This window comes from Hirundo rustica, chromosome 1 (genome assembly GCF_015227805.2).
Source record: "Hirundo rustica isolate bHirRus1 chromosome 1, bHirRus1.pri.v3, whole genome shotgun sequence".
In the NCBI taxonomy this organism is placed as follows: Eukaryota; Metazoa; Chordata; class Aves; order Passeriformes; family Hirundinidae; genus Hirundo; species Hirundo rustica.
This window is the reverse complement of record NC_053450.1, coordinates 128,975,603-129,000,196: the sequence shown is the minus strand read 5'-3', so window position 1 is coordinate 129,000,196 and position 24,594 is coordinate 128,975,603. Positions and strand designations below refer to the sequence as shown.

Genomic DNA, 24,594 nt, shown 5'->3' with positions numbered 1-24,594 from the left:
CCCCCCTGTGTTCTGTAATAGTTTCCCCCTTATGAGTTAGTTATATAACCAGACGTTTTATGCCAATCATTCCTTCCCTGCACCTCTCCCTGTCAATCCCCCCTCTCCTCGTGGTCGCCCTATCTGTCACTTCGAGACCCTTCCCTGGATTCTGGAAAGATCCAGGAGAGGTGTTGAGTGGTAGGCTGGTGCCCGGGGAATCCCCTCCTCCCCTCCTGTGATTTGTTAATGGTTCAGAAGTTGACACCCCTGTTACCACCCCTGTGTTCCCTGGTTGGCTGACCCGTTCTCAGCCCTCCCCCATTTATAAGTGGCTGTCAAGCTTTGATCTCTGCTCTCTCTGGGCAGCAGTGGTCTGAGGCGGAGCTCCTTGCCAGACTCCCCTCAATAAACTACCTTCTACCCTGCCTAAAGAGAGACGACTCTTTTTTCCGATGCCGCAGTCGCAAACTCCATCAGGTCCACTCGCCTTTGTGGGGAACCAAGAACCCACCAGGAGGAGGTGATGTGGTGGTGTGAGAATTGTTTTTATTAAGTTATTAAGTTATTTTTGTAATATTTTAAAGTTATTTTTGTAATGGTTTCGTTCACTGTATACCCCTGTGTTCTGCATTGGTTTTCCCTTCTGCATCTGTTGTTTTGTCTATTGTAAAACCCGACGTTTTCTGTCATTCATCCCTTCCCTGCACCTGTCGCTGTCAATACCCGCCCCCCCCCTCCTCGTGGTCGCCTGCCTGCCACTCAGAGACCCTTCCCTGGCTTCTAGAATCCTCCAGGAGGGGTGCTGAGTGATAGGCTGGTGCCCGGGAGACCCCCTCCCCTCATTTTGTGATTGGTCCCCAGTTCCATGGTTCACACCCCCGGTTAACCCCCCCGATCCCTGTGACTGGCTGACCGGTTGTCACCACCCCTGTTTCCACCCCACTTTAAAAGCTCATGCACGCCTGCCCCCGGGGTCTCCTCTGGGTGGTGGGTCAGAGAGTGCTGAGCCCCGTGCTGCCTCTCCCCCTGAATAAAATCCTGTTTAACTGAGCCCAGAGGAGTCCGCCTTTTGATTAGCTGCCGTGGGTTGCATACGCCATCTGCTGGCCGTCGCTGAGAGGGGAACCAAGACCCACAGGGAGGAGGTGGCTCACCCGGTTTGCCACCCCGACCTCACCCGTTGCCGCGGTGCAGGAGACTGAGCTAGCCCGTGGCCGCGCTCATCAGCGCAAGGAACAGCACCGCAACAGCGGTTGGCGCCCAGTTCGTGGGGCCCCCACCCTCAGGACACGAGGCGGACCCCGCGGCACGGACTGAGGCTGCAAGAGCCTGAAGAAAAGTCCTTGGACGCCCCGCTACCCTTGGTCGAGCGGCTTCGTAAGATCACGCTCCCAAGGGACGAAGAGGACAGCCTGAAGCGCCCAGCAGGTCCTCTTCAGGCAGCTAATCTCGAGACCCCAGGCTTTATCGCATCCCAGGAGGGGGTAAGCCTTCTTCGTGAGGGGGCTTACTTTCGGAGGGTGCTCCCGGTGTGGAGACCCTAATTTCGGGAGGGATCCTCCAGGAGTGGGGGGGATCCCAGGCTGCGCAGCTCGGGGGGGTGGTGGTTAGCCTCATCCCCCTGCGGATTACTCTCCTCGGGGTGCTCTTTTGTTCTTTTTCGTTTTGTAAACTTTAAGTTTCGGGCAGTTGTCTTTTGGGTGGAAGTGTCCACAGGGGTTTTAGACACTGCGATTTTATTTTTCGGTGCGGACCCCCCGGGTTTGGGTTTCAGGTTTTGCCCGGTTTTAGGGGAGTGACCTCCGCGTTCATTTTCTGTTAAGTTTGCTTTTGTCTGGGTGTCATCGAGTGGGCAGCAGGCAAGGGGGATTTGTTAGGTGTCCCCGAGCCCCTGATTTTGGTTTCGGTTTCGGAGAGATGGGCGCAAAACTCTCCGCTGCCCAAAAAGGTGTGTATTATAGTTTTAAGTCGGTTGTGGAGCTCGCCCAGTTAAAGGTTTCGAGGGGCGAGCTCAAGGGGTTTGTGAGGTGGCTTTTCCTGCACTTTCCTCGTGTGTCCCCGGAGCACGTGTACAGCCCCAAGTTTTGGACGGTTGTACAAAACAAAATCCATGATCTGGTGCTCCAAGGGGACAAGCAAGCCACAAAATTCTTTAATCTGGCTGTGCAGCTCTCAGCAGCTGCTTCAACTACCAACAAGGGAGTGCAGAAAAAGCCCAGTTTTAGGCAAACCTCCCCCTGTTCTCCCTGTCCCCGTTCCCCTTCCCCTTGTCCCCAGAAGGGAATTCTGAAGGGAGCAGCAGGACCCCAACCTGCTGGCTCAGGCTCCCCCAGGAATTCTCAACCCCCCCGCCCGGGCAGTCCTAGCCAGACTGCTCGGGGTTTCTTGGGCAGCCCTGGCCGGGATGCTCAAGAATTCCACCCTTCCCCATCTTACCCAGTTAATAAACCTCGTGTTAGATTTAGTCTAGCTGAGACTCCCCAACCACAAAATGGCTCCCCTACCCCTTATCCCCAAGATGGAGGAGACTGCATGGCACGGTCTTCCCCATCCCCCTACCCTCCTTCCTTCAATCCCTTTCTTCCTGCCCTTGATGAGCCCAACCCCTTCCTCTCCTCAGCCCCTCCTATCCCCCAAAGGGCTCCGCCCATGCCTCCTCCCTCACCGAAAACTCCACCCTCGGCTCCTCCCAGCTACTCCTCCCACAGGAACGCCCACATGACATCATCGTGTTCCCAAACCACGCCCCCTGCCGGAAGACCTGCCTCCTGGGCTTCCGGTTCCCACGCTCCCCCTGCTGGTTCCCACGCTCCCCCTGCTGGTTCCCACGCTCCCCCTTCCGGTTCCCATGGTCTGGGCCTGGAGGGGGCGGGGCCAGGGCCTGAGCCTGCAGGGATGCATGAGCCTTCCCCTGTTCCTTCAGTATCCCCAGTTGTTTATAAGGGCTCCCGAGGAGGGCAGCGGGTCCGAGCGATCCATCACCCGTTCCCCCAGTCCACCATCTGGGATCTGTGCAAGGCCCATCGAGATTATGGGCGGGACAGCCCCTATTTCAGGGGTTTGCTCCGTTCAGATCTCGATGCTGCTGTCGTTATTCCTGCGGACCTGAAGCAGCTGTTCTCCTGCCTGCTTGACTCAACAGAGTTCAAACTGTGGGTAGCGGCATGGAGGCAGCAACTCAGGGAGGCCTTGCCCAGTCTCTTCCGAGACCCGGAGACTGCGGTGGACGACAACGGGAACCCCCTCACTTTAGAACACCTTATGGGTGAGGGGAGATGGGCCGACCCATCGGACCAAACCTCAGATATCCCCATCAAAGCCCTCCAGATTGCCAGGGAGCATGCGGTCTCCGCATTTTTTGGAATGGTGCCAGACGGCCCGGTCGTACCCTATTACAAGATCATGCAGGGGGCCAAGGAAAGTTTCACTAAGTTTGTCGAGCGGCTCACCCGAGCAATCGAGGTGCAAGTAATGGAAGTGGCGGTAAGGGATGGGATCTTGAGGGAGATGGTGTTTGCAAATGCAAATAATATGTGCCGGAGTGCAATTTTGAGTCTCCCTCTGGACCCACCTCCGACCCTTCCAGATATGCTCAGGGTGTGTCAGCTAAAGGTCCCCTACATGCAGGGAAACGACCGGGAAGGGAAATCAATAACACCAAGAGTTTCAGCAGTGTCTGGCACCCAAGGACCGACACGCGGACCGTATGTGCCCCAGAAGAACCGGTGTCTAATCTGCCGGGAGCCCGGGCACTGGGCGAACACCTGCCCACTGCGGGATGCCATTGAAGCTTTGAAAAAGAAAAGGGGGGAAGGCGGGGGGAGTGGGAACAGGGGAGGGTCGGGAGATAGCTCCCGACAGTTAAACTAAGGGGGGAGCGCAGGTCCGCCCGGCGCGAAGATAGAAATAGGGCGGACCGAGCAGCGGGGGAGGGGGAAGAAACATCTAGCGCCAATGATACGCTGCCTTTCACTGAGACAGACAATAATACCGGACGTGACACACCGAATTTGAAATATAGTACTGACCATGACCTTTCAAAGCCAATTTTAGTAACATCATCAAGGCATGAACCTTATCGGTTGCGGCTCACCGAAGCGCTCCATCTGAGGACGGCGGATTGGACCTTTCTTTCCATAAACACCAAAGAACAAGGAGCCTGGCCAGTCCAAGGAAAGGAGCTTGTCATCATCGGGGACTGTAAGTACACCCCGCAAGAGGTCGAGATTCTTCCAGGGGTTCTCGACAACAACCCCGGAGATCTCGTCCTCTGGCTGCGCTGCACCCATCCACCCACATTTATTCCTAAGGGACAGGTGATCACACAAATCATCCCTACCCGGGGACCGAACAACACCCCGGTGGCTTGCCCTGTGCAAGCCATCACTGAAGAAAGGCCCCGGGTAGACTGTGAGTTCAGGGTGGGCGGGGAAACAATTAACATCACTGGTCTTTTAGACACCGGGGCAGATGTGACTGTTGTGCCAGCCCAGGATTGGCCGTCACATTGGGCTCTGCAGGACGTGGCTGGACACGTTCAAGGTGTCGGAGGGTTGCAATTGGCGAGACAATCCAGGAGCATAGTGCAAATTAAGGGGCCAAAAGGACAATTGGCTAACATCCGTCCTTTTGTTTTAGATTATAAGGAGCCTCTGCTTGGCAGAGATCTCATGTCACAATGGGGGGTCAAAATTGACATACCCGACCCCTCAGTGGAAATTTCCGCAGCGTCCATTGACGAGCGTCCCACCAAGAAACTTAATTGGCTGACGAACAAACCAGTTTGGGTGGAGCAATGGCCGCTTTCAAAACCTAAATTAAAAGCGCTCGAGGAGCTCGTGAAGGAGCAATTGGCCAAGGGCCACATTGTAGAAACCGACAGCCCTTGGAATTCCCCAGTTTTTGTGATTCAAAAGCCGGGGAAGGACAAGTGGCGGCTCCTTCAAGACCTCCGCCAAATTAATAATGTTATCGAAGACATGGGGTCTCTCCAACCTGGGATGCCTTCCCCGACTATGCTCCCCCAAAATTGGCAATTGGCTGTAATAGATATAAAAGATTGCTTCTTTCAAATTCCTCTGCACCCTGACAATGCCCCACGTTTTGCTTTCTCGGTTCCCACCATCAACCGGGAAGCCCCGAGGAGACGCTATCACTGGCGAGTTCTCCCGCAAGGGATGAAGAACTCACCTGTTATCTGCCAGTGGTATGTGGCCTCCTTGCTGTCCCCTGTCCGCGCAGCCGCGGGACAGGCCATCATCTACCACTACATGGATGATGTCCTGGTGTGCGCCCCGAATGATGACATGCTTTCCCATGTGCTTGGTCTGACAGTCGATGCACTGGTTGCTGCAGGGTTTGAGCTACAGGAAGAAAAGGTTCAGCGGATGCCGCCCTGGAAGTACCTCGGGCTTGAAATCGGAAGGCGGACCATTGTTCCCCAAAAATTGGCAATTCGAACAAAAGTAAGTTCCCTTGCAGATGTCCACCAGCTGTGTGGGAGTTTGAATTGGGTAAGGCCCTGGCTAGGTCTCACCACCAATGACCTAGCCCCCCTTTTTAATTTATTGAAAGGGGGAGAGGAGCTGAGTTCTCCTAGGGTGCTTACCCCTGAGGCAGAAAAGGCTTTGGAAAAGGTGCAGGACGCTTTGTCCAAAAGGCAAGCTCACAGAATTGACCCAGAGCTTCCTTTCAAATTCATAATAATGGGAAAGTTGCCACACCTCCATGGGATGATCTTCCAATGGAAGAGCATCCCGAAGAAGGACCGTGAAGGGAATGATCCACTCTCAATCATAGAGTGGGTCTTCCTGAGTCATCATCGGTCCAAGAGGATGACCCGGCCACAGGAGTTGGTTGCAGAGCTGATCCGGAAAGCGAGATTCCGGATCAGAGAATTGGCCGGCTGTGACTTCGAATGTATTCACATCCCAATTGGCTTGAGATCGGGCCAAATTTCAAAAGCTATGTTGGAGCATTTGCTTCAGGAGAATGAAGCACTGCAATTCGCTCTGGACTCCTTCACTGGGCAAATTTCTATTCATCGGCCTGCCCACAAAATTTTTAATTCAGAAACTAAATTTATATTATCACTCAAAGAGGTTCACAGTAGGAGGCCCCTCAAGGCTCTAACCGTTTTTACAGACGCGTCCGGAAGGTCCCACAAGTCAGTTCTGACTTGGAAGGACCCTCAAACTCAGCAGTGGGAGGCTGATATTGCCGAGGTGGAAGGATCACCTCAAGTCGCTGAGTTGGCCGCTGTCGTTAGGGCATTTGAGCGGTTTCCCGAACCCTTTAATCTGGTCACAGACTCCGCCTATGTGGCGGGGGTGGTATCCAGAGCAGATCCGGCGATTTTACAGGAGGTGTCCAACATAGCACTTTATGACTTGCTCTCAAAATTAGTTAGATTGGTCTCCCACAGAGAGCAACCCTATTTTGTGATGCATACGAGGTCACACACCGATTTGCCAGGGTTCATCGCAGAGGGGAACAGGAAGGCTGATGCCCTTGCTGCCCCCGCTGAGATGGCCCCCCTGCCAAACATCTTTATGCAGGCGAAACTCAGCCACCAGCTCTTCCACCAAAACGCGCCTGGCCTTGTTCGCCGTTTCCACCTTACGCGGGAACAGGCCAGAGCGATCGTGGCCGCGTGTCCATCATGCTCCCAGCAGGCTGTTCCAACTTTACATGCAGGGGTTAATCCCCGAGGGCTGAGGAGCTGTGAGGTGTGGCAAACGGATGTCACACACTTCCCACAATTTGGACGACAAAAGTATGTTTATGTATCCGTGGATACCTTTTCTGGAGCCGTGTTCGCCTCTGCCCACACAGGGGAGAAGGCCGGGGATGCCATAAAACACCTCATCCACGCCTTCTCTTTCATGGGTATTCCGAGGGAACTGAAAACCGATAACGGCCCAGCGTATAAATCCAGGGAGCTTCGTAGCTTCCTGCAGCAATGGGGGGTGGAGCACAAGACTGGCATCCCCCACTCCCCCACAGGCCAAGCCATGGTTGAGAGGACCCATGGGACCATCAAGCGTGTACTACATCAGCAGCAGAGGGTCCTCAAGACAGAGTCACCATCAGTCAGGCTGGCCAGAGCTTTGTTTACCATTAACTTCCTGAATTGTTCTTACGAAGGTCTCAATCCGCCCATTGTCCGACACTTCGGCGCGAGCTCGCTGTTTAGGGTCAAAGAACGCCCGCAGGTCATGGTCAGAGATCCTGGGTCTGGAGGGACAGAAGGGCCACACGATCTGGTCACGTGGGGACGTGGGTACGCCTGCGTGTCCACCCCCACGGGACCAAAATGGATTCCAGCTAAGTGGGTGAGGCCCTATGTTCCCAAAAGCCCAGGGTCTGGCAAAATCAACAGTCCGCAAGTCACCGTGGCAGCGTGGAGGCGGAAAAGGAAAACACTGAACGAGGAGAGCTGAACATCAGCTCCAGGCGGAGTCATCCCTTTCCCTGCTGTTGTCAAATTTAAGTAACATATTTGTTTAGTGTCTTTCAGTTTTTCATAACAGCAACCCGAGCCGGATTCCCCGCTCCGAGGAGGTTCCACCTAGCCCTCGGAGCCTTGGCAACGCTCAGCCTGAGTCTCCCAGTCGTCGGATGGCTGGTCCACCAACCGAACAACTACACCACCATCCGACAAGTGACCAACCTCAAAAGGGAGACCAAGGACTGGCTGGGCGGACTGTCTTCTAATTGGGGAATCTCCGGTTGGGTTTCATCTATGATAAAACTGGGTTGCTGTGTTTGTTTGTTTTATTACTTGTTATCCTTGCTTTCGGACTTTTAAAAAAGATGTTGCATAATTTGGTTTCTGCCACCTCACACTCCCCCACAGTTAACCATATCACCATGCCATCAGAAGAGGACCATGAGGAGGAAGGACTGGAGTTGGAAGAGGTGCTGGAGGGGGCCCCAGAAGACGAAGAAGGAAATCCGGATGAAGAAGAGCATGGACTGGGGTACCCAACGCAGCATCACTGACCTCCCTCCTCCGTTCCAGTCCCACTCCTCATGAAAGAGGTTACTCGCCCTGCCTGTAACCCCGACCGATCCACGCTGCCGCAGTGCAAAACTGAGCTAGCCTGCACGCCTGCCAGGCATGAGAGGACACTTCTGTCTATAGTCACCCCTGTGGCGTTGGCAGGAATGTTTCAGTTGCTTCCGTGTGCACTGTGATCTTGCTGCTCAGGGAACAGTCACATTCTGAGGAAAGGAGGACTGACCAGCTCCCCTGCTTCTTGTCTTTTATGATTTATGGCAATGTTACCTGCTGTAGCCCATAGCCCAGATCTGCTTTTAACTTACTACCCTGGAACCAGAGGGGCAGTAGATGCTAACAGATGGCACAAGTTAAAAACAAATTGGTCCCTATCATAAAAGTTAAAGCCACCTAAATCTGCCAGATCCAGTGTCTGGTGGACAACTGAGAGTGTAAATGCAAAGAAAAGCCTGCCAGGGTGCTGTGAAAACTTTGCATTCTTTATTAATCTTTAAAGATTAATTTCAAATTTCCGATTCATTAATATCTTTTGCTATTAAGTTGTTTTATAAGATGCTGTACTACTGCTAAGCAATTTTTTGCTTATTCTGCCCCTGTCTTCACTTGTCATTTGCTGAGCTGTAGTTAAAAGAACTGTTTATCTATCAACTATCACAAATGTAAGATATTTTGAAATAATTCTACTCTGCTCCTGAGGAAGCCTCACAGCACATGCTTTGTCATGTCTTTGATCATATCAGATTTTGCTGTGGCTTGTAGCTTTATGACATATTTTCCCTTGCTTTTCTTTGTTCCCCTACTGCTATCTTGTAGTGTTTTACAGTTAATTCTAGCTACACTTTAATTCACTTCAGGCACTTTTTTGTTCCAGTTGTTCATAATTTTAATACTTTCCATAACTGGCCCACAGGCTTCTTTACCATGTCTGCTCAGAAGTATTTTTTTAGCATTAACCAGTTGTCTGTCCACACTGAACAGTTTTTTAGCTCATTGGTATATTAGGTGGACAAAATTAGTGCAACTGGGCACCCTTGTGACACAACTTCTGCCATTATGGTTCTGATAAAAGTCTTACTCATGCTCATAAATACTGATATATTTTGTATAAAAATTATAATTGCTGATTCGTTTCCTTAATCATATTGCTTTGTGCATAGTGCAGTTTTAGTAAATTTAGGATTTTTGCTTCAGTCCTAATTTAAACTATCTGACAAAACTAGCTTGAATTTCTTCATTAAAAATGGCAAGAAATGCCTCCAAGGTAATGACAACCTTTTCTTTCATTTCTACACATTTTTTCTGATGATATGAAGCCAGAATGTATCTAGCTTTCAAGGTTTTTGGTTTCCTTTTCAAAACTTGATGTACCAAGAGATTAGCGTATCTCTATTCAACTAACTCAAAAAATCATCTATCCTTTTTTCCCATCCATCTGCCCCAGAATTCTCTCTGCTGCTACAGAATTTTTGCACTCAAAATCTTGCTTATATAAATAACGCTAAAAAAGTATTAGCTAAGCGAAAGTTAAGCACTCTAACCATTGTTAGTCTAGATCTGTTTAAAAACAGAAGGTTAATGTAGTTAAAATGTGTATACATTCACCTCCTAGTGCCTACCTCCCAGTGTTAGGCTGATGTCTCCACTGCTCCTCTGGGTGCTGAGATTGGTGGGGTTTCATACTGGTGACTGTGGTGGGGTGTTAGTGAACTGCCAGCCTCTGGAGCCTGAGGAATATAATTTTTGTGGTAATCCTTACTTTAGGATCAAATTTGGGCCATTTTTATGTGTCTGCCCAAACCCTCTTACACCTTTGCTCTGTCTGCATTGGTCTGGTGTTCCATATTACACCTGATTTACTACCTGTGGTATCTTTTGTGTATGTTAGACACTATTTCTTTGTTATTTCTAAAAGCAGTTCTGTCCATCTTCAGGTCTGCAATCATCATGTTAGAGTCTTAAACACTATTCTGTACAGAACAACTGTTCCTTACTGCTATCTTTATAAAGCTGTGGTTCTACTATGGTTCTACTATACAAAGACAAATTAAATGTAGATGTGTGGTACCCTTCCTGCTACTCCAACTGTTGATGCTCTTAGCAACTAGTTCACCTGGGTTAAAAGACTTAAGACTTCCAGAACATGAGCGAATAAAAACACATGGATGTAGGTGCATGTGTCTGACTGTCAAACACGTACAATATTGAGAAAAAGAAGGAAGGGAAAGATTCTGCTCCCTCCCACACCCAAAACAATCCCAGAACAACAACAACAAAAATCTGCAAAACAAGAAAACCCCAAAATCAAACCAACCAAACAACCCCCCCCACAGACAAACAAAAAACCCAAAGCAACCAACCAATCAACCAACCAAATGAAACCAAACCAAACCAAAAACCCAATCTAAAAAAAACAAACAAAAATCAAACAAACAAAAAAGACTCTGAGAATTTGAAGACATGCACAAGCAATTGATTGTGCAAACTCTCCACAGAGAAACTGAAACCACAGTGAACTTCCTTGTCCTTAGGAATTACATGGTAAATGGTAGATCTGAGAGACCTTTCAAAATTTTTTTTTGAAAAGCAATTTCAATACAGTGAGAATTCTTTAAAATTTTATTTTTCCCTCTTTAAAAGAAATTTACTGTACTTTTATTTAATTGTCCTGTGACCCTAGGGGGGGAAAAAAAAACAAAAAAACAAAACAACAACAACAACAACAACAACAACAAACCCACAGAAAAACAGCAAACCAACAAACCCCCAGCAAACCTAAAAAAAACCCCCAGCAAACCTGATTGTGTAGCATATGTGATTTCTTGTTATACACATAATTCAATACAGTTAAGCAAAGACTGCCCAGGACGTTTTGCATGCTAATTGGCAATTGCTTAAATAGAACATAAAAAGCTTTAAACAATGTAAATCAAGTAATAATATATGATATTATCACTTATAGTATTATCTTATAATCTCTATAGTGTTATTACTGGTATATAAATCCTTAAATAATAGCAGACAGCTTCATAGCTCAGAAGAGTTTGTTAAACATAAAGATAATTTTTAATATGTCATGGCACAGCATTTGATGAGATCCATGAAGTATTCTGGAGAAACATCCTGTGCTGACATTCCATTGATCTAAGGTGGCAGATGAAAGTTTGCCACCTGCAGCACCACCTCATTTCAAAGTGAATGCAGTTAGAGAGAGATGGAGTATGGCAATTTTTAATGTAAATAATGTTTTGCCTTTCTGAAGGAGCCCATTTGCAGTCTTGAGGCCATTAGACTTCTGACCTGGCTTCTTCAGCACTGCAGTTCTGCAGGATTGGAGAGTCAGTTTGAGATTGATGATTAACTTCTCACTTGTGCTGCAAACCTTCCTTTTATATTTCTGTAAAAACTGAACAAATGACTGCTACTAATGTTTTGCTCATCAGCTTGTAAGTGAAGGCCATTTAAGACAGAAATGCAACATTTAGCTCCAGCTGCTGTTCTAATGTTGCAGAAAGCTTTTGCTGCAGTTCATTAAATTCAACTTCAGGCAGTCACAAAACTGCCAGCTAATTATTTTTTTCTTTCCTCGGCTGAGCAAATCCTGGTGTCACCAATTTCCTCTCGTAAAATGGAGCTACAGAACTCTTCATTCTGGAGACTGAAGAACAAAGCAGTGAGGAAGACACCAGCATAATTCTGTTAAAAACAGGTAAGACTGAATCAGTGGAACTTTATTTCCTACCAGCTTTTCAGACGATCTTGGGAGTCAGTCTCGGTATGGGAAATTGGTTCTTTGCTAGTAGGTCACAGGGCCTTTATTAATAACTGCTAGTTTATGTTTTGGGGACTAATAATCAAATTGGAGGTTACATGGGTTCAGCCCTCTGGCTGAAAAGGAGCAGACGTGTGGCTGAGAAGTAATTTTCCTCAGTCCTGAGTACATGGGGTGTTTTAATCTCTATTATCTCAGTACAAATCAAATTAAATTGTGACAATTTCATTTTGTGGAACATCAAATGGAAAATGAGACCCAAAATTAAAAGATACATGTTTGGAGATGTCACTCCTGACCTTGCATATCTACCTGAACACAGCTCTGTTAACACACGGATTATGCTAGACACATCTTAGAAACTATTTTAAATACCTCAAGATCATCTGTACTACCCATGACGTTAAGTTGTTGGTATAGCTCATAGATAAAGTAATTAAAATCGGAACATAAAATAACACTCCAAACCAGGAAATGTGAATAACTTCCTACCATGGAACTGATCACAGAATAAGGATTTTGATGGATTACTGTGGCGATTCACTCGTTAGGGACTTTATAGCCTGAGAATATTTCTAGTACACCAAGGTTTCACCCCAGAATTCTTGGAAAAATAAGAGATACTGAGAATTTGAGCTTATGCTAATGATTGTTTTTTGTCACATCACAGTCAAGATTTCAAAGAGATACTTTTCCCTTCTTTGATTGTACACACAGAGGAGAGAGGCCTTACTATGATTTTACAATTAAAATTTACACAAAATGAGTATAAAAAGTGAAAAAAAGAGAAAAATGTAAAGTAACAACAATAGAATGGCATAATTAATATATGTAGAATTAGGTCTCTTCTAGGTTGAATAGTTGCACCTTTAGTTGCAAGAAAAGAGGAAAAAATTACTTCAGCCTCAAAATTCACATTTTCCATATGCATATTTTTACTTTTGACAGCGTGTCTTCACATTCTTGTAAGTTGTCAGCTAGCAACTACTGTTGTCTCACTGCGTTCTTAAGAGTGAGAAGACACATCAAAAGAGAATTAAGGCTATGATAGCACTCAGTGCAAATCAGAAAAGTTCCACACAAGGCTGAAATCTAGCATTGGTGTCAAGCACCAAGACACAATGGGAGCACAGGAAGAAAGCTGTTAAAGGAATTGAGTTTGAGTATGAAAGCAAGACACAATATGTAACCCTTTGTCTTATATGAAGATTTCAGAGTTTTTACATGACACAAGTTATGTAAATTAGTTTGGGTTCAGCTTCGGAGAGATTTTTGTAAGACTTAATTAGGCAGTACATTAAAAATAATCTGTCAGAACTGGACCACCAACAAAAACACAGAACTGTAAAATAAATTCTGGTCATGAGCTCCAACCATATTGCTATTTCCATAAAGATATCTTAAAGGGCCGCACTGGGAAGAGTTAAGAAGCTGAGAATTAAGTCACATTTTGACATATATGGGTAAGAAAGAGGGTTTTCTCTCTAATTATAATTATTCAGAGAAAGAAAAAACTGTATTTGTTTTGAAATACAACGCTGAAATTGTGATGAAACATTTTTTATTTGTAAGTGAAACAAAGCTGATTGAGAAACAATTTTCTGCCATTTTAAAGAATTATATGACACTCTGAAGGGCATTTTTGAAAATAAAAGAAAACCTCATTAGTTTTATAATTTCAGTTTCAGAATATAATTCTAATAAATTTAAGGGCTAGGATCTGAATAAAATCCACGAAACATGAAAACATATGTGGGAGCCTCTTAAGACCTCATCTATAAATGGACAAGTACCAGATCTTATTTGCTCTGAAAACACAAAGATTTTTAGATAACATCAACCCATAATGATACTTAAATAGGTTCAGTAATTGAACTGTTTGAAATGAGACTTCTTTGAGAATGGAAAACAACAAGAGCTATGATCATGAATTATGACCCTGTGGCTGTTTTGCCTTCACCACAGTGACAAATCAAAGGACTTTTCCCTCGTCTAAAAAGGGTTCCAAATCAGTCCTGTGGCTCGCAGCAGAGCCTTAAGAAGGCTGGAGGGTGGGGGGACAAAGCTCTTGTCCATGCAGCCCATGTGCAGCTGCCTCCCTCAGTGCCAGAGTCTGCAGCTGAGCTGTGGTCAGCATGCTGTCCACACACCCCTTTGCAGCAGAGCTGCTACCTAACCAAACCAGGACAAGCAGGACTAGGCAGTGTCCAACAGCCTCAACTGACAAGGCAGGTCAAAATATCAATGCCAGAAATGGCTTATGCTTCAGGCTGGAAGGGTCAACGTCCAGCACGGCCACATGTGGACACAGCCACAGGTCGGTGTTGGCAGCCTGCCACCCTGCCACTGCTGTGCTCTCACGAGGCTCAGTCCTGGCCCAGAGCAGAGCTCTGCAGAAAGAGGAATGGCACGTGCCTAATGTCATTTAAAGTGTGCCTTGAAGTAAGTCTTCCATCTTTTCTGTTTAAGCAGGACCTAGAAAAGGTTCCTGTTTACAAAAGCATGTAGAGATGCTTCACCAGAATGTCACCACGGGAAATGCCCTCCACAGCCAGGCGCACTGCTCAAATGAATGTAAGCAAAATTACACACCCTCAGCCTCTGCCAAAAAAATAAATGATCGGGCAAGCAGAGACTAAGATACACACACATATACACCCAACCCATCCCCACCCCGCCCCCCAAAATGTAAATCTTTGTTCACCAGCCTGGTCATTACCTGCTTTTGGATAGACAGCCAGCTTTCCCATATATATATATATATATATATATATATATATATATATATAAAATCAGAAGATGTAGAGATAACATTTTCTGTAGCTAAACTGATAGTGATACCAAGAAGGTCCCGAATGGCTGCTCAAACTCACTACTGTTTCAGCAGGATAATTTTCTGGATTTTCTAGATTCTCCAATATTGTAGGTTTTCACATTACTAGATGGCTGAAACATTTACAAAGCTCTTAAAATTTTAGGGGTTAGCTTGGAAAGGTTACTAGGGAGGTAATAGCTACAGAAGCAGGACAAACTCCCCATGATACAGTGTGTAAATTACACAGCAGAACTGGATATGAAAAACATTGAATTTTGGAGAGCACAGAGATCAAACCTCAGCAATTATGAAAAAGTGTAAAATTACTTTTCTTCTTTTTCTTCTTGCGTAGGAACTGTGACAGATTCATCTTCATTTGAAGTGAATAGAGGTCTTTTAGTGAGATCATGATTACCCCTTATTCTCTACAAAGGGGTTGTTTTTCCTGCTATAACTATCGCAAGGAAGAAAATGTTATTATTTTTTATTTCATTTCTTTGATATTTATCAATTGACTAAATATGTTTTGTAAATTTCCAAGTCAACTAGGACTGTAGCAACAGACTTGATTGTTACTATAGCATCAGAAAGTATTTTTCTTTTTAAATAGAAAGACTAATTTTTAACAAGGATATGTTTGCTAATGCCTTTCAGAAAAAAGAAGAGACTATTTAAAAGTTGGTCATATTTTTGGGATGTGGCTTTTATTGTTAATCTATCCCAGCATAGTATACTACATTTATTAAAAAAAGACATTAAATGATTTTGTGTTTATATTTATTGTCAGCAATACATCAGTTATGTAAAAATAACCCAGATGAAAATGTAAGACTTGTTACATTTTCACATCATCTGTATTAACTGAATAAAGCTTAGTGACAATATACACAAATTTGCAGTAGTAGTTGTAAGTAAACATTTTGTGCATTAAAAAAGAAATATACATAATTTAAAAAATAAAAATGCATTACACAATTTACAAATTAACATTAACCAAAAAAAAAAAAAAAAGGTAAACATTCCTTAAACAGCTGCCTCCTCATTCTACAAAATAAATATTCAAGTAAATTAAGTTAGGCAAAATAAACTCTTAACAATTTACATAAAGGTAAAAAGACAGATTTCCATTTAATTCAAGGTATATTTTACAGTGATTTACACATAGAGTTTTTAAATTGGTCTCTTCAAATTGTAAGGTTGGAAAAAAACAACTTTATTATATTTTGGCAGGGGGAAGGGGGTTTCAAAATTGATGCTTTATACCTAATATAAACAGGCTTGTGCAGTTGCATCAAAGCTTCAAGAAGGAACTGCTCCAGGACTCAAAGCAGACACAGTAAACTAGAAACTACAGTTTTAAAAAGGAAAATATTAACCACCACATCAACAGGAAAATATCTACCTTGCTATTTTCTGAATGGTTTATTTGATCACTGGAAACATTACTTTCACAAACTAATAATCTACAGTAGTGGCTGCTTTAGGCACTGGATTTGTAGAAGCACTCTGATTTTTAAAGAAAATTGCTTTTCATTCTTTATTGATAATTCACGTATTATTTATTTCTGTTTCAATGCTAGAGGGCTTAATCACTTTTGCAGTATCTAGATTTACATAGAATTTCAGCCCTCCTTACAGCCTCTATTTTTTTCCTTGATAATGAGGGAAGCCGTTCTGGCTTCAAATTTCCATGCACTTTGTTCATAGAAAAAATAATAATAAAACCACACTCTAGATTTTAAATGCAGCACTAGTATGGTGCAGATGTGCACCAGATATTCACTGATCAGATATAAAATGCAACACATACTAAAATACTTGCAAGGATTGCAAAGACCAAACATACTTTAAAAACCCTCCTATCTCTTTGTTTATCCATTTAATATGGTAAGAAAAAAGAGATGTCATACCTTTGACTTTAAGCTATTAAATGCTTAGATTTAGGACATAAAATTCTTCAAGGCAGGAACTAGGCAACAGCTCGTGCAAAGACCAGCCAGTGTCATAAATGAAGATGACTCATTGCCAATGAAAGAAACCCTGTTCCCTCAATGCCTGCTTGGTCCAAAACTATTTGACAACACAGAATCAGACTTTTAAAAGAACAGAAATATCACTAAAATCTGTCTCCATGTGTAGTTATTGTTCTTTAATACCTTATAATTTTTCCATGGTTTGTTTTGTACATCTGAGAAAAGAACCAACCAGGTTTTTCTTGTTTTCTAATCAAGAATGCTGAAAATTAAAATTACCAAGATTTTTTTTTTTTTTTTTTTTTTTGCAATGGATCTTTACAAGGTGATGTAAGACTGAATACTCCTGTCCTGAAACACATATATGAATGAACCACTGCTGTGGCAAGGGGCCACAAAACTTCATCAGCTGCAGCTGGATCAAGGTATAAAATGAGAACTTAAACCTGAACCAAAGATTGTTACCATTGTTCCCCTGGTCATCATTCCCATTTGGAATTCCCATTCCCTACACAGTGGGATGAAGGTAACTTTCTTGATTCAGTAACACCACACTGGTAATATGGCAGCTAAGTTACAGTAGGACCATAATCTCTCTTGAATATCCACAAAATGCTCATTGGTTTCAAGAATTATTCTACATAGAAAAAAGATGTGTATTTTTAAGAACTGATATTACCCATTGCTGTCCATGAGAGTCTTGTCATTGATTTCAGTGGATCTGGGACAAAGTTTGCAAAGCACTTTTCATTCAGTGTGCAAAAACTGGTGCTTCTTGAGTAAATAGAGTGATGAGTAGGCAGAAGTGGTTAAGGTATAAAAAAGACCTGAGAACCTAATATTGAACTTTATGTAACAATTATTTTTGAGAGGTTGCCTGATAAAGTTTTGTATTGCTTAGTAGTGGCACAGTCACTTGTATGTTCTGGCTGCACACAGAAGCCATTTGAGGAGAATTGCCCTTCTCAGGTCACGGATCACATCCGTAACAGCCATGTCACATGAGTGGCAAGTCAATGAGCTTCATGTTGAAAGCGTAACACTGAAAAGCCATAAGCATTGAAGAGGTTAACAGTTTTCATACTGCCAGTGTTTTTTTAAAAGCCACGAGTATTAAAATGGCAGAACTATTGATATTATTGTTTACTTGCCAGTACACTCAGGAGTTTAACTGAATAATTAAAAGAGTCTATTGAATTATCGTAATTAGAAAAGACAAAACATTTCTGAGTATTGCACTGCCAGTAACAGTGAAAAAGCTCTTATTAATAGAAGAAAAGTAAAACCATTTTATTTAGTTGAAAAATCAGAACGCCTTTTTAGACAAGAAGTATATCACTCAGGATTACAGGGCAACCAATTTTCTTTTTCTTTTTTTTTTTTTTCTAACAAAGTTAACAAATATAAAAAATCTAGTCATAAACAGCCTTCAAGGTACAATTAGAAACCAGCAGGACAATCTATACCAGTATAGGTAGATGGGGCAAGAAACTAGACACTTATATTACTGCCATGGTGTTGAGTACAAATGGCTGCTGTGATGAGGAACGGTGTGTGTACAGCAAACGTCATAGCTGATTCCATCCCATCACAGTCCAAACTGAACACTACTCTCTTCAGGATTCAAGACCTGTCTACTTGACACTCCTTGCACAAGATACATCATTATTTTTTTCTGAAAAGAGGCAGTTTCTATGGCAATACTAGTTAAGTGCATATCATGCTGCACTAATATAGTGCAAAAATTTGCCTTACATGTAGCAAAAAAGATGCAGGCAACAGTCTGAGTTAGAGAAAGTAGAAACGTATTGTAACATATACAGCAGGTATTTTTTTTCCAGACACCAACCCCTAGAAAATAGTGAATCTGAGAATGCCTCCTTTCTGGATGTACACATGAGGCCTTTTTAATTTGGAGTGGTAACAGGATAGAATTTTGCAATAATTTTGCCCTCTGAGATGCAGGTTAACACAACTGTTGAACTTGCTCAGTGGGTTAATCCCAGTTAAAACTTAATATTGTACTAAGCACTAAAATGCTCTTCATCACATATATAATCTGATAGAATAATACATATGGTTCAACTGAGTATATATGTTATGTTTGAATATAAAGAGTCATAGATAGCTTGGTACAAACTCATCATGCGTACTGATTATACTTGGTTAACGATGCCGGGGCTTCCAAGTGTTAATACTATGTCAGCTACAGTATTCTGGAGGCAGAAGTGCTTGCTGCTCAGTTCTAAGACTGATGAAACACCACAGACCTCCAGCTGCAGTGTCTGTTGTGATTCTGCCTGATTTCTCAGTGCTGATGGTCTAAAGTAAAGCAATAATACCTTGAATATCGGTAGGCATTGTGAAATCCATCCTTCTTTATCTATGGTGCAGTTACAAAAAAAGAAAAATTCAAAACACTTAATCCACTCCATAGAAAATCCCTGTGGCTTTGGACACCTTCTGATTTCATTCCTATAGTTTAGACTCCATTTGTCACCATGAGAAGTTGTATTTTACATGTCTGCGTCTCCATCGTAAGCCAAGGTTAAAGGTTTCAGTCGGTTGTTCTGCCTTCTCTGGGGCTTCTTTGGCTTTTTGCTGAAACAATAAGATAATTCGTAAATAGAACAAGCAACTAATAACATACAAAAATATTTCAGTCTTAAATGAAAGATGAGAATCTTGATAATGCATTCAGTTGTTTGTTTATAAAAGCTATAAGCTTAAAACCTTCACTGGGATCACTAATTTTCTCTTCATCAACCAAAACCAATATCTAATTCAAAGCTCAGTCATTCAGAAACAAACTGCTGTGGTGCTGATGTGATTTGATGAAATCCTTGGCAGGAAATCTTGCATCACTCAGTTTTCAGAAGAATTCAGAGCCTGCCATGTAATATTTGGTCAGGTATCAAAGCTGCAATCACGTTCTTTCAAAATATGTGACTCAAATATTAAACCACTCTTGACACATCAAGGGTTTCCGTAGGAAAGATCCATCTTTTGATTAGTTTTATCTCATTATACTTGTTAGAATGACTACAATTAATTCTAGATGTTATAATCAAACCTCATTAATAGCAGAGGTATGATTGTTTGCCATAACATTCCTTGTCTAGCCTTGAATTAGATTTTAATGCAGCAGTATTTCCAATCCATTTGATATAGTTTTAAAAAATTACCAGGCCAAAGGAAAATGAATGTTTATCCATACTTTAGTACTTTTCTTTTCGAGTATAATGTAAGCATTTCTTTAAATCAGCATCCTCATTCTTGTCCAAAATCTTGTTTTAGCTGTGTCACTTAGGCTGCTCAAATCTGAATCTTTTATACAAAGCCTTTTGTTACAATGACTTGCAGTAGCCACAGGTTCCAGTCCAAATAATCTGCAGTGTTGTTGAATGCTAATGTATTTCCTTTTTCTCAAAACCCACCCCCCAAAAAACTAACCAACTAATAATAATAATAATAATTAAAAAAAACCCCAACCAACCAACCAACCAACCACAACAACAACAACAACAACAACAAAACAAAAAAACCAAAACCAAAAAAACCACAAACAGACAGAAAAACAAACAAACAAACAAACAAAAACCAAAACAAAACAAAAAAAACCCACCAAAAAACCACAATCAAAGGGAGGTTTTGGGCAAAGTTTACTGAAAGGCAAACATGCCCAGAAGCCCCCCAAACACCTATTAATGCAGTACAGCCAAGAGCCTGATGTATATGATCACATTTCCCTCACCTTTCACCTGTACTGTCTTTTGGATCATAAATTCCAAACAGGACCTAGAGAACTTCAGGGAGCACATTCTCAAAGGTGGCTTCTTCAAAAAAGTATTATTTCATGTATTAAAAAGATGAGAAAGTGTTCAGATTTTTTCTGGTTCTGTATCTCTATATCTTGTCAAATATAAAATATGATTGCCTGGTTGCTAAATTTCCTTCTTGCTATTTCTCTCAGCATTTTTTGATATTGACAAAATAAAATTATTCTGGACACTATATAAAACAACTGCGATAAAATGAGCAAAAATGAACTGTACACTAAGCTACCCCATATTTGTAAGTTCTGATACCCTCTGAATAGCATGTGGTGATCCATCATCTAGAGTACAACCAGAATCTGCTAACCTGAGTCTGGGTAAAAGGACACAGCAAATTAAACTCTTCAGTTCACAGAAGTGCCTGCAGTTTCTACAGCAGCAGATGTAAACATTTTCATTACAGTCAGTGAGGGGACTGTTTTCTTATAAATAATTAAAGAACTCACCAGGCTAGATAGATCATAGAAACAATAAAGATGAGTAAAACAAATGCACCAGCAGCTACACCATAAACCCAGGTCTTCAGCCTCCCATCTAAAAGGAATGAATGTTAGTCAGTAGTGTTCAAGTTAGTCTTGTTGAATTATTAGTTCTGATTCAGCATAGAAATATTTTAATAAACCAAAATAAATGTCTTCACTAGCAATTACACTTTAATCTGAGTAAATATTGTTAAATAACTGAACAATGACTTCTCTGTGCTCTGCTTTTCAGTTGAAGTGAGGACAATTCAAATGGAACTGAGATCTGGGGCAGAGGCAGCAGGTGAGAGACCCAGAAACTCAGCTTTGGGGCCCTCCTGGTAGTGAGCAATCCCTCAGGGTAGGCACAGGGTAGTGCATCAGCCTGGGACTCATTTAGCATCACTTCCTATTCTACCTCTGGTAAAGCAATCTGCCAGTTATTTTTATTCTTGTTCCTGTTTACTTGTATTTTTTAAATGTCCTTAGCATGCTGTACATCATCCATCCCTTAACTGTACATACACAACTTTTACTACTGCATTAAATAGTAAAGTTTTTAAATTTCTTTCCCTACCAAATGCAAGTTTTCTATAAATAACTTCTCCTCACAGAATAAAAATACACAAAAAAAGAAAACCCATGCTCATAAATTAAAAAACTGTCTGTTGTTAATAAGGACTGTATTTATGTGCAGCCTGTGCAGTTTGTACTTTGGACATGATGCCCCTGGATGTTTAGGCATGCATACCACTTTTTTCCTCAGATGCACCCGTGCCTACAAGGAAAATAATGTGGCTTTGTCTATGGGGCTTTGCTCTGCCTGCAAATGATCATGTCACAACTAAAGGTGAGTGCATGCTTTTTGACTCACTACTTTTATCCAACTCATTTTTCAAATTTCTAAATGTCTTTTTGCAAACATTGTTTTCCAGGGGGTTAGCTAGCTTTGTTGCATCTCCTTGACAATAAAAAAAAAAAATCATCATTATAAAACTGATTTCCTTTTTAAGTGGTACAAGTTCTATTTAATGAAGTTGTGTGTATTTTCAATGTAAGCAAATACAGCTAAAATTTTTCTGACCAAACACTTAGGGTTTCTAGTTAGCTCTGCAGAACCAAAAGACACCATCGATGCAGTTTCTATTTCCACAATAATATTAACAGAAGTTAGGCTAAGATTGCTTGGTTACACAGTAGTGCTCTCCATCGCTATGCAGCTCTGGTCTGTGGCAATGCACAGTCCTGCTGTCATGTGGACAAGTTGTTCAAGACTAATCAATATCAGAACAACCTTAATCAACCTAATGAAACATTATAACTGATAATAACTGATAATAACTGATAATAACTGACATAACTGAAATAACTGATTCATTAAAGATTAATGGAACAGTCGATTTGACCTGACATATCCTATGATATGGTAATATCAGTGAGAAGAATTCAGACTTTAGTACTGCTAAATAGGTTAGTCTCCTCTCTCCTTTGCTTATTTCCATTGGTAAATGTAAGAGGTTTAAGTTTTTTTCAGGTTGGGATCTTTTAAAATAGCAACATCTCCTTGAAAAAAAGGCTGGCAATATCTGTATACAGATTTATTTGTTTTTGTCAAAGCAAGGAACTCTGTTAATGAGGTCATTCCTATTATGCAACTACTGACATCTATCTCAGGCTTTCTGAATTCCCTCTGGACGGATTATTTCTAAGTATGCAAGGGAATTGGCATCTCAGATTTATCTTTTTGTGGTAATACCTCAGCCTAGACAACTGAAGAGAACAGTTTTAATACCTTCCTTTCTGGAACTACAATGTAATTTGTGGAAGAAAATGAAAGAACCATTTTAGATCTAGACTAAGAAACTGTGAGGAAAAGAATAATCATGCCAGAGTAAACCCAAACCTTTCCAATAGATATCCAGTCCTGAAATAAAACCATCAAGCCTAAATCTCATCTGAACTGGAAAATGTTCACTTTTTCTCAGACTTGCTCATAACTTCACTGCATGAAGTATTAGTTCTACCGAGTATATTTGAGATTATCTGAACTGAGCTATGTTTCTTTCTCATAACTCGAATTACCTAAAATTGGTGAATTTTCATGGAGTTTCTCAAACATACGTTACTCCAAAACCCTCTCTGAGCTCACATGAGTGTCTATATTCCTAAACTGTTGAAGGTGACGGTCTGATATTTGCTTATTGGTATCACTCTGCATGCTGTAACATACCCTCTGGCATTTTCAGGATGGTTTAGCTAAAATTAGTAAATGATAACATATTTGGTAAGATGCTGTTTTGTAAAAGAGGACCAGAAAAGTTTCATTTTCTATTTTTTATTGTTGATTAAAGTACTTGGAGTGAAGACCATTTTATTGCAGGTATCAAATATAACATCAAAGTACATATAATAGAAAATAATATTAGGACTAATGGGAGCTAACATAAGTATTTCTAGTTTCTAACCCAAACATTATTTAATTTTCTTACTAGAAATATTTTTAGAAATCTCAACTTGAAACATCTTATGGATTATATATGTAAAGATAGTGCTTTCAATTCCACAATTAAAAATATTCAAAAATCCTTTAGAAATAAGTGACCACCCTAATGCACAAGTGTATTCATATATTTAGCCCTATGTGACTTAAGAGACACCTAAGATGATAACCAATTACTCTCTTCTACATTATTAATATTTTGGACAAAGCAATATATCTCTTTATGTGAAAGTATTTTGTTAATTAAAGGTTTTTTCCAATCTAAATATTTAGTAGCACTAGAAGAATATTTGCTAACATCTGATTATATAATGGACTTTATGAAGTGTTTTTAATGAATTAACCCTCTTATATTTTATGCCATTCTTGCATATTAGTCTTTGCTCAGCTCTAAAGGACGTGGTTCATCATAAAAGCAAATACTGCTCATAGACTTGAAGCAGGCCTATGCTAAATATCAATAATATGGTTAGCATTTGACTAACATGAATTAGTTTAAATATGGATATGTCAGAAAAGCATTAGCATGCCTATATCGATTATTTTCCTACAATTGATGCTATGGCTGCAAATTTTAAGAAGACTTTACTCTTTGCAGTCTTCAGTACTCTTTTCATTCCTCCTTCAACAGAATTATTGGTTAAGACACCACAATTTAATATAGTGGCTTGCACCTTTGCAGCAAACTCCTTTCTACAGCCACATTTCAACTAGCTTCTGTGAATTTTAACAGGAAGAATGGCTAAAAGGAAATCTGCAATGTAAGATTTCACTAAATATATTGATGGAGTAGTGAGAGGGCTAGTTGTTTACTTATGTCTCTTCCTTTTTTTCACTGAGAACATGTCTGCCTTCTTAAATGAACAGTCAAGGGTTTTTCTGGTCTTCCTAAGTATACAAAAATATAAATGCCAGACCCTGAAGCAGTACTCAGCACTAAGAACTGCTCATTGCATGACTTCACCTGGCCCAAAAGGCTGTAGAAACCAGGTCCTTCCTCGTCCTGACTGGTTACTGGAAGGCTGGGTAGGGTTCACAGCTCGACTGGTTTTCACATCTCCCTTTTTGTCCTCCATGGTGGGGATCACCACCACCGGGATGAGAGTGCACTGCTCGAGTGTGCCATCAGAGGACATAACTTCAGTGTATCCGTCTTCACAATTGCATGTTCTTGTCTGTAGGGAACAAGTGTTTTACAATGTGCAGCAGAAAAACAAAGTTTTCTGGGAGCTATA

General features: G+C 42.0%; 1 protein-coding gene across 1 annotated transcript in view; it reads right to left on the bottom strand.

Annotated features, from left to right (window-relative positions):
• Positions 1-16,778: 16,778 nt before the first annotated feature.
• THSD7A (thrombospondin type 1 domain containing 7A) overlaps positions 16,779-24,594 on the bottom strand; it is a 275,932-nt gene continuing 268,116 nt past the window's right edge. Inside the window, exons 28-30 of the mRNA XM_058421741.1 lie at positions 24,324-24,534; positions 20,845-20,932; positions 16,779-19,163 (exon numbers count right to left, since the gene is read on the bottom strand). Of these exons, the coding sequence (XP_058277724.1) occupies positions 19,079-19,163; positions 20,845-20,932; positions 24,324-24,534 (384 nt within the window). The 3' untranslated portion in view covers positions 16,779-19,078. The remainder of the gene's footprint in view (positions 19,164-20,844; positions 20,933-24,323; positions 24,535-24,594) is intronic.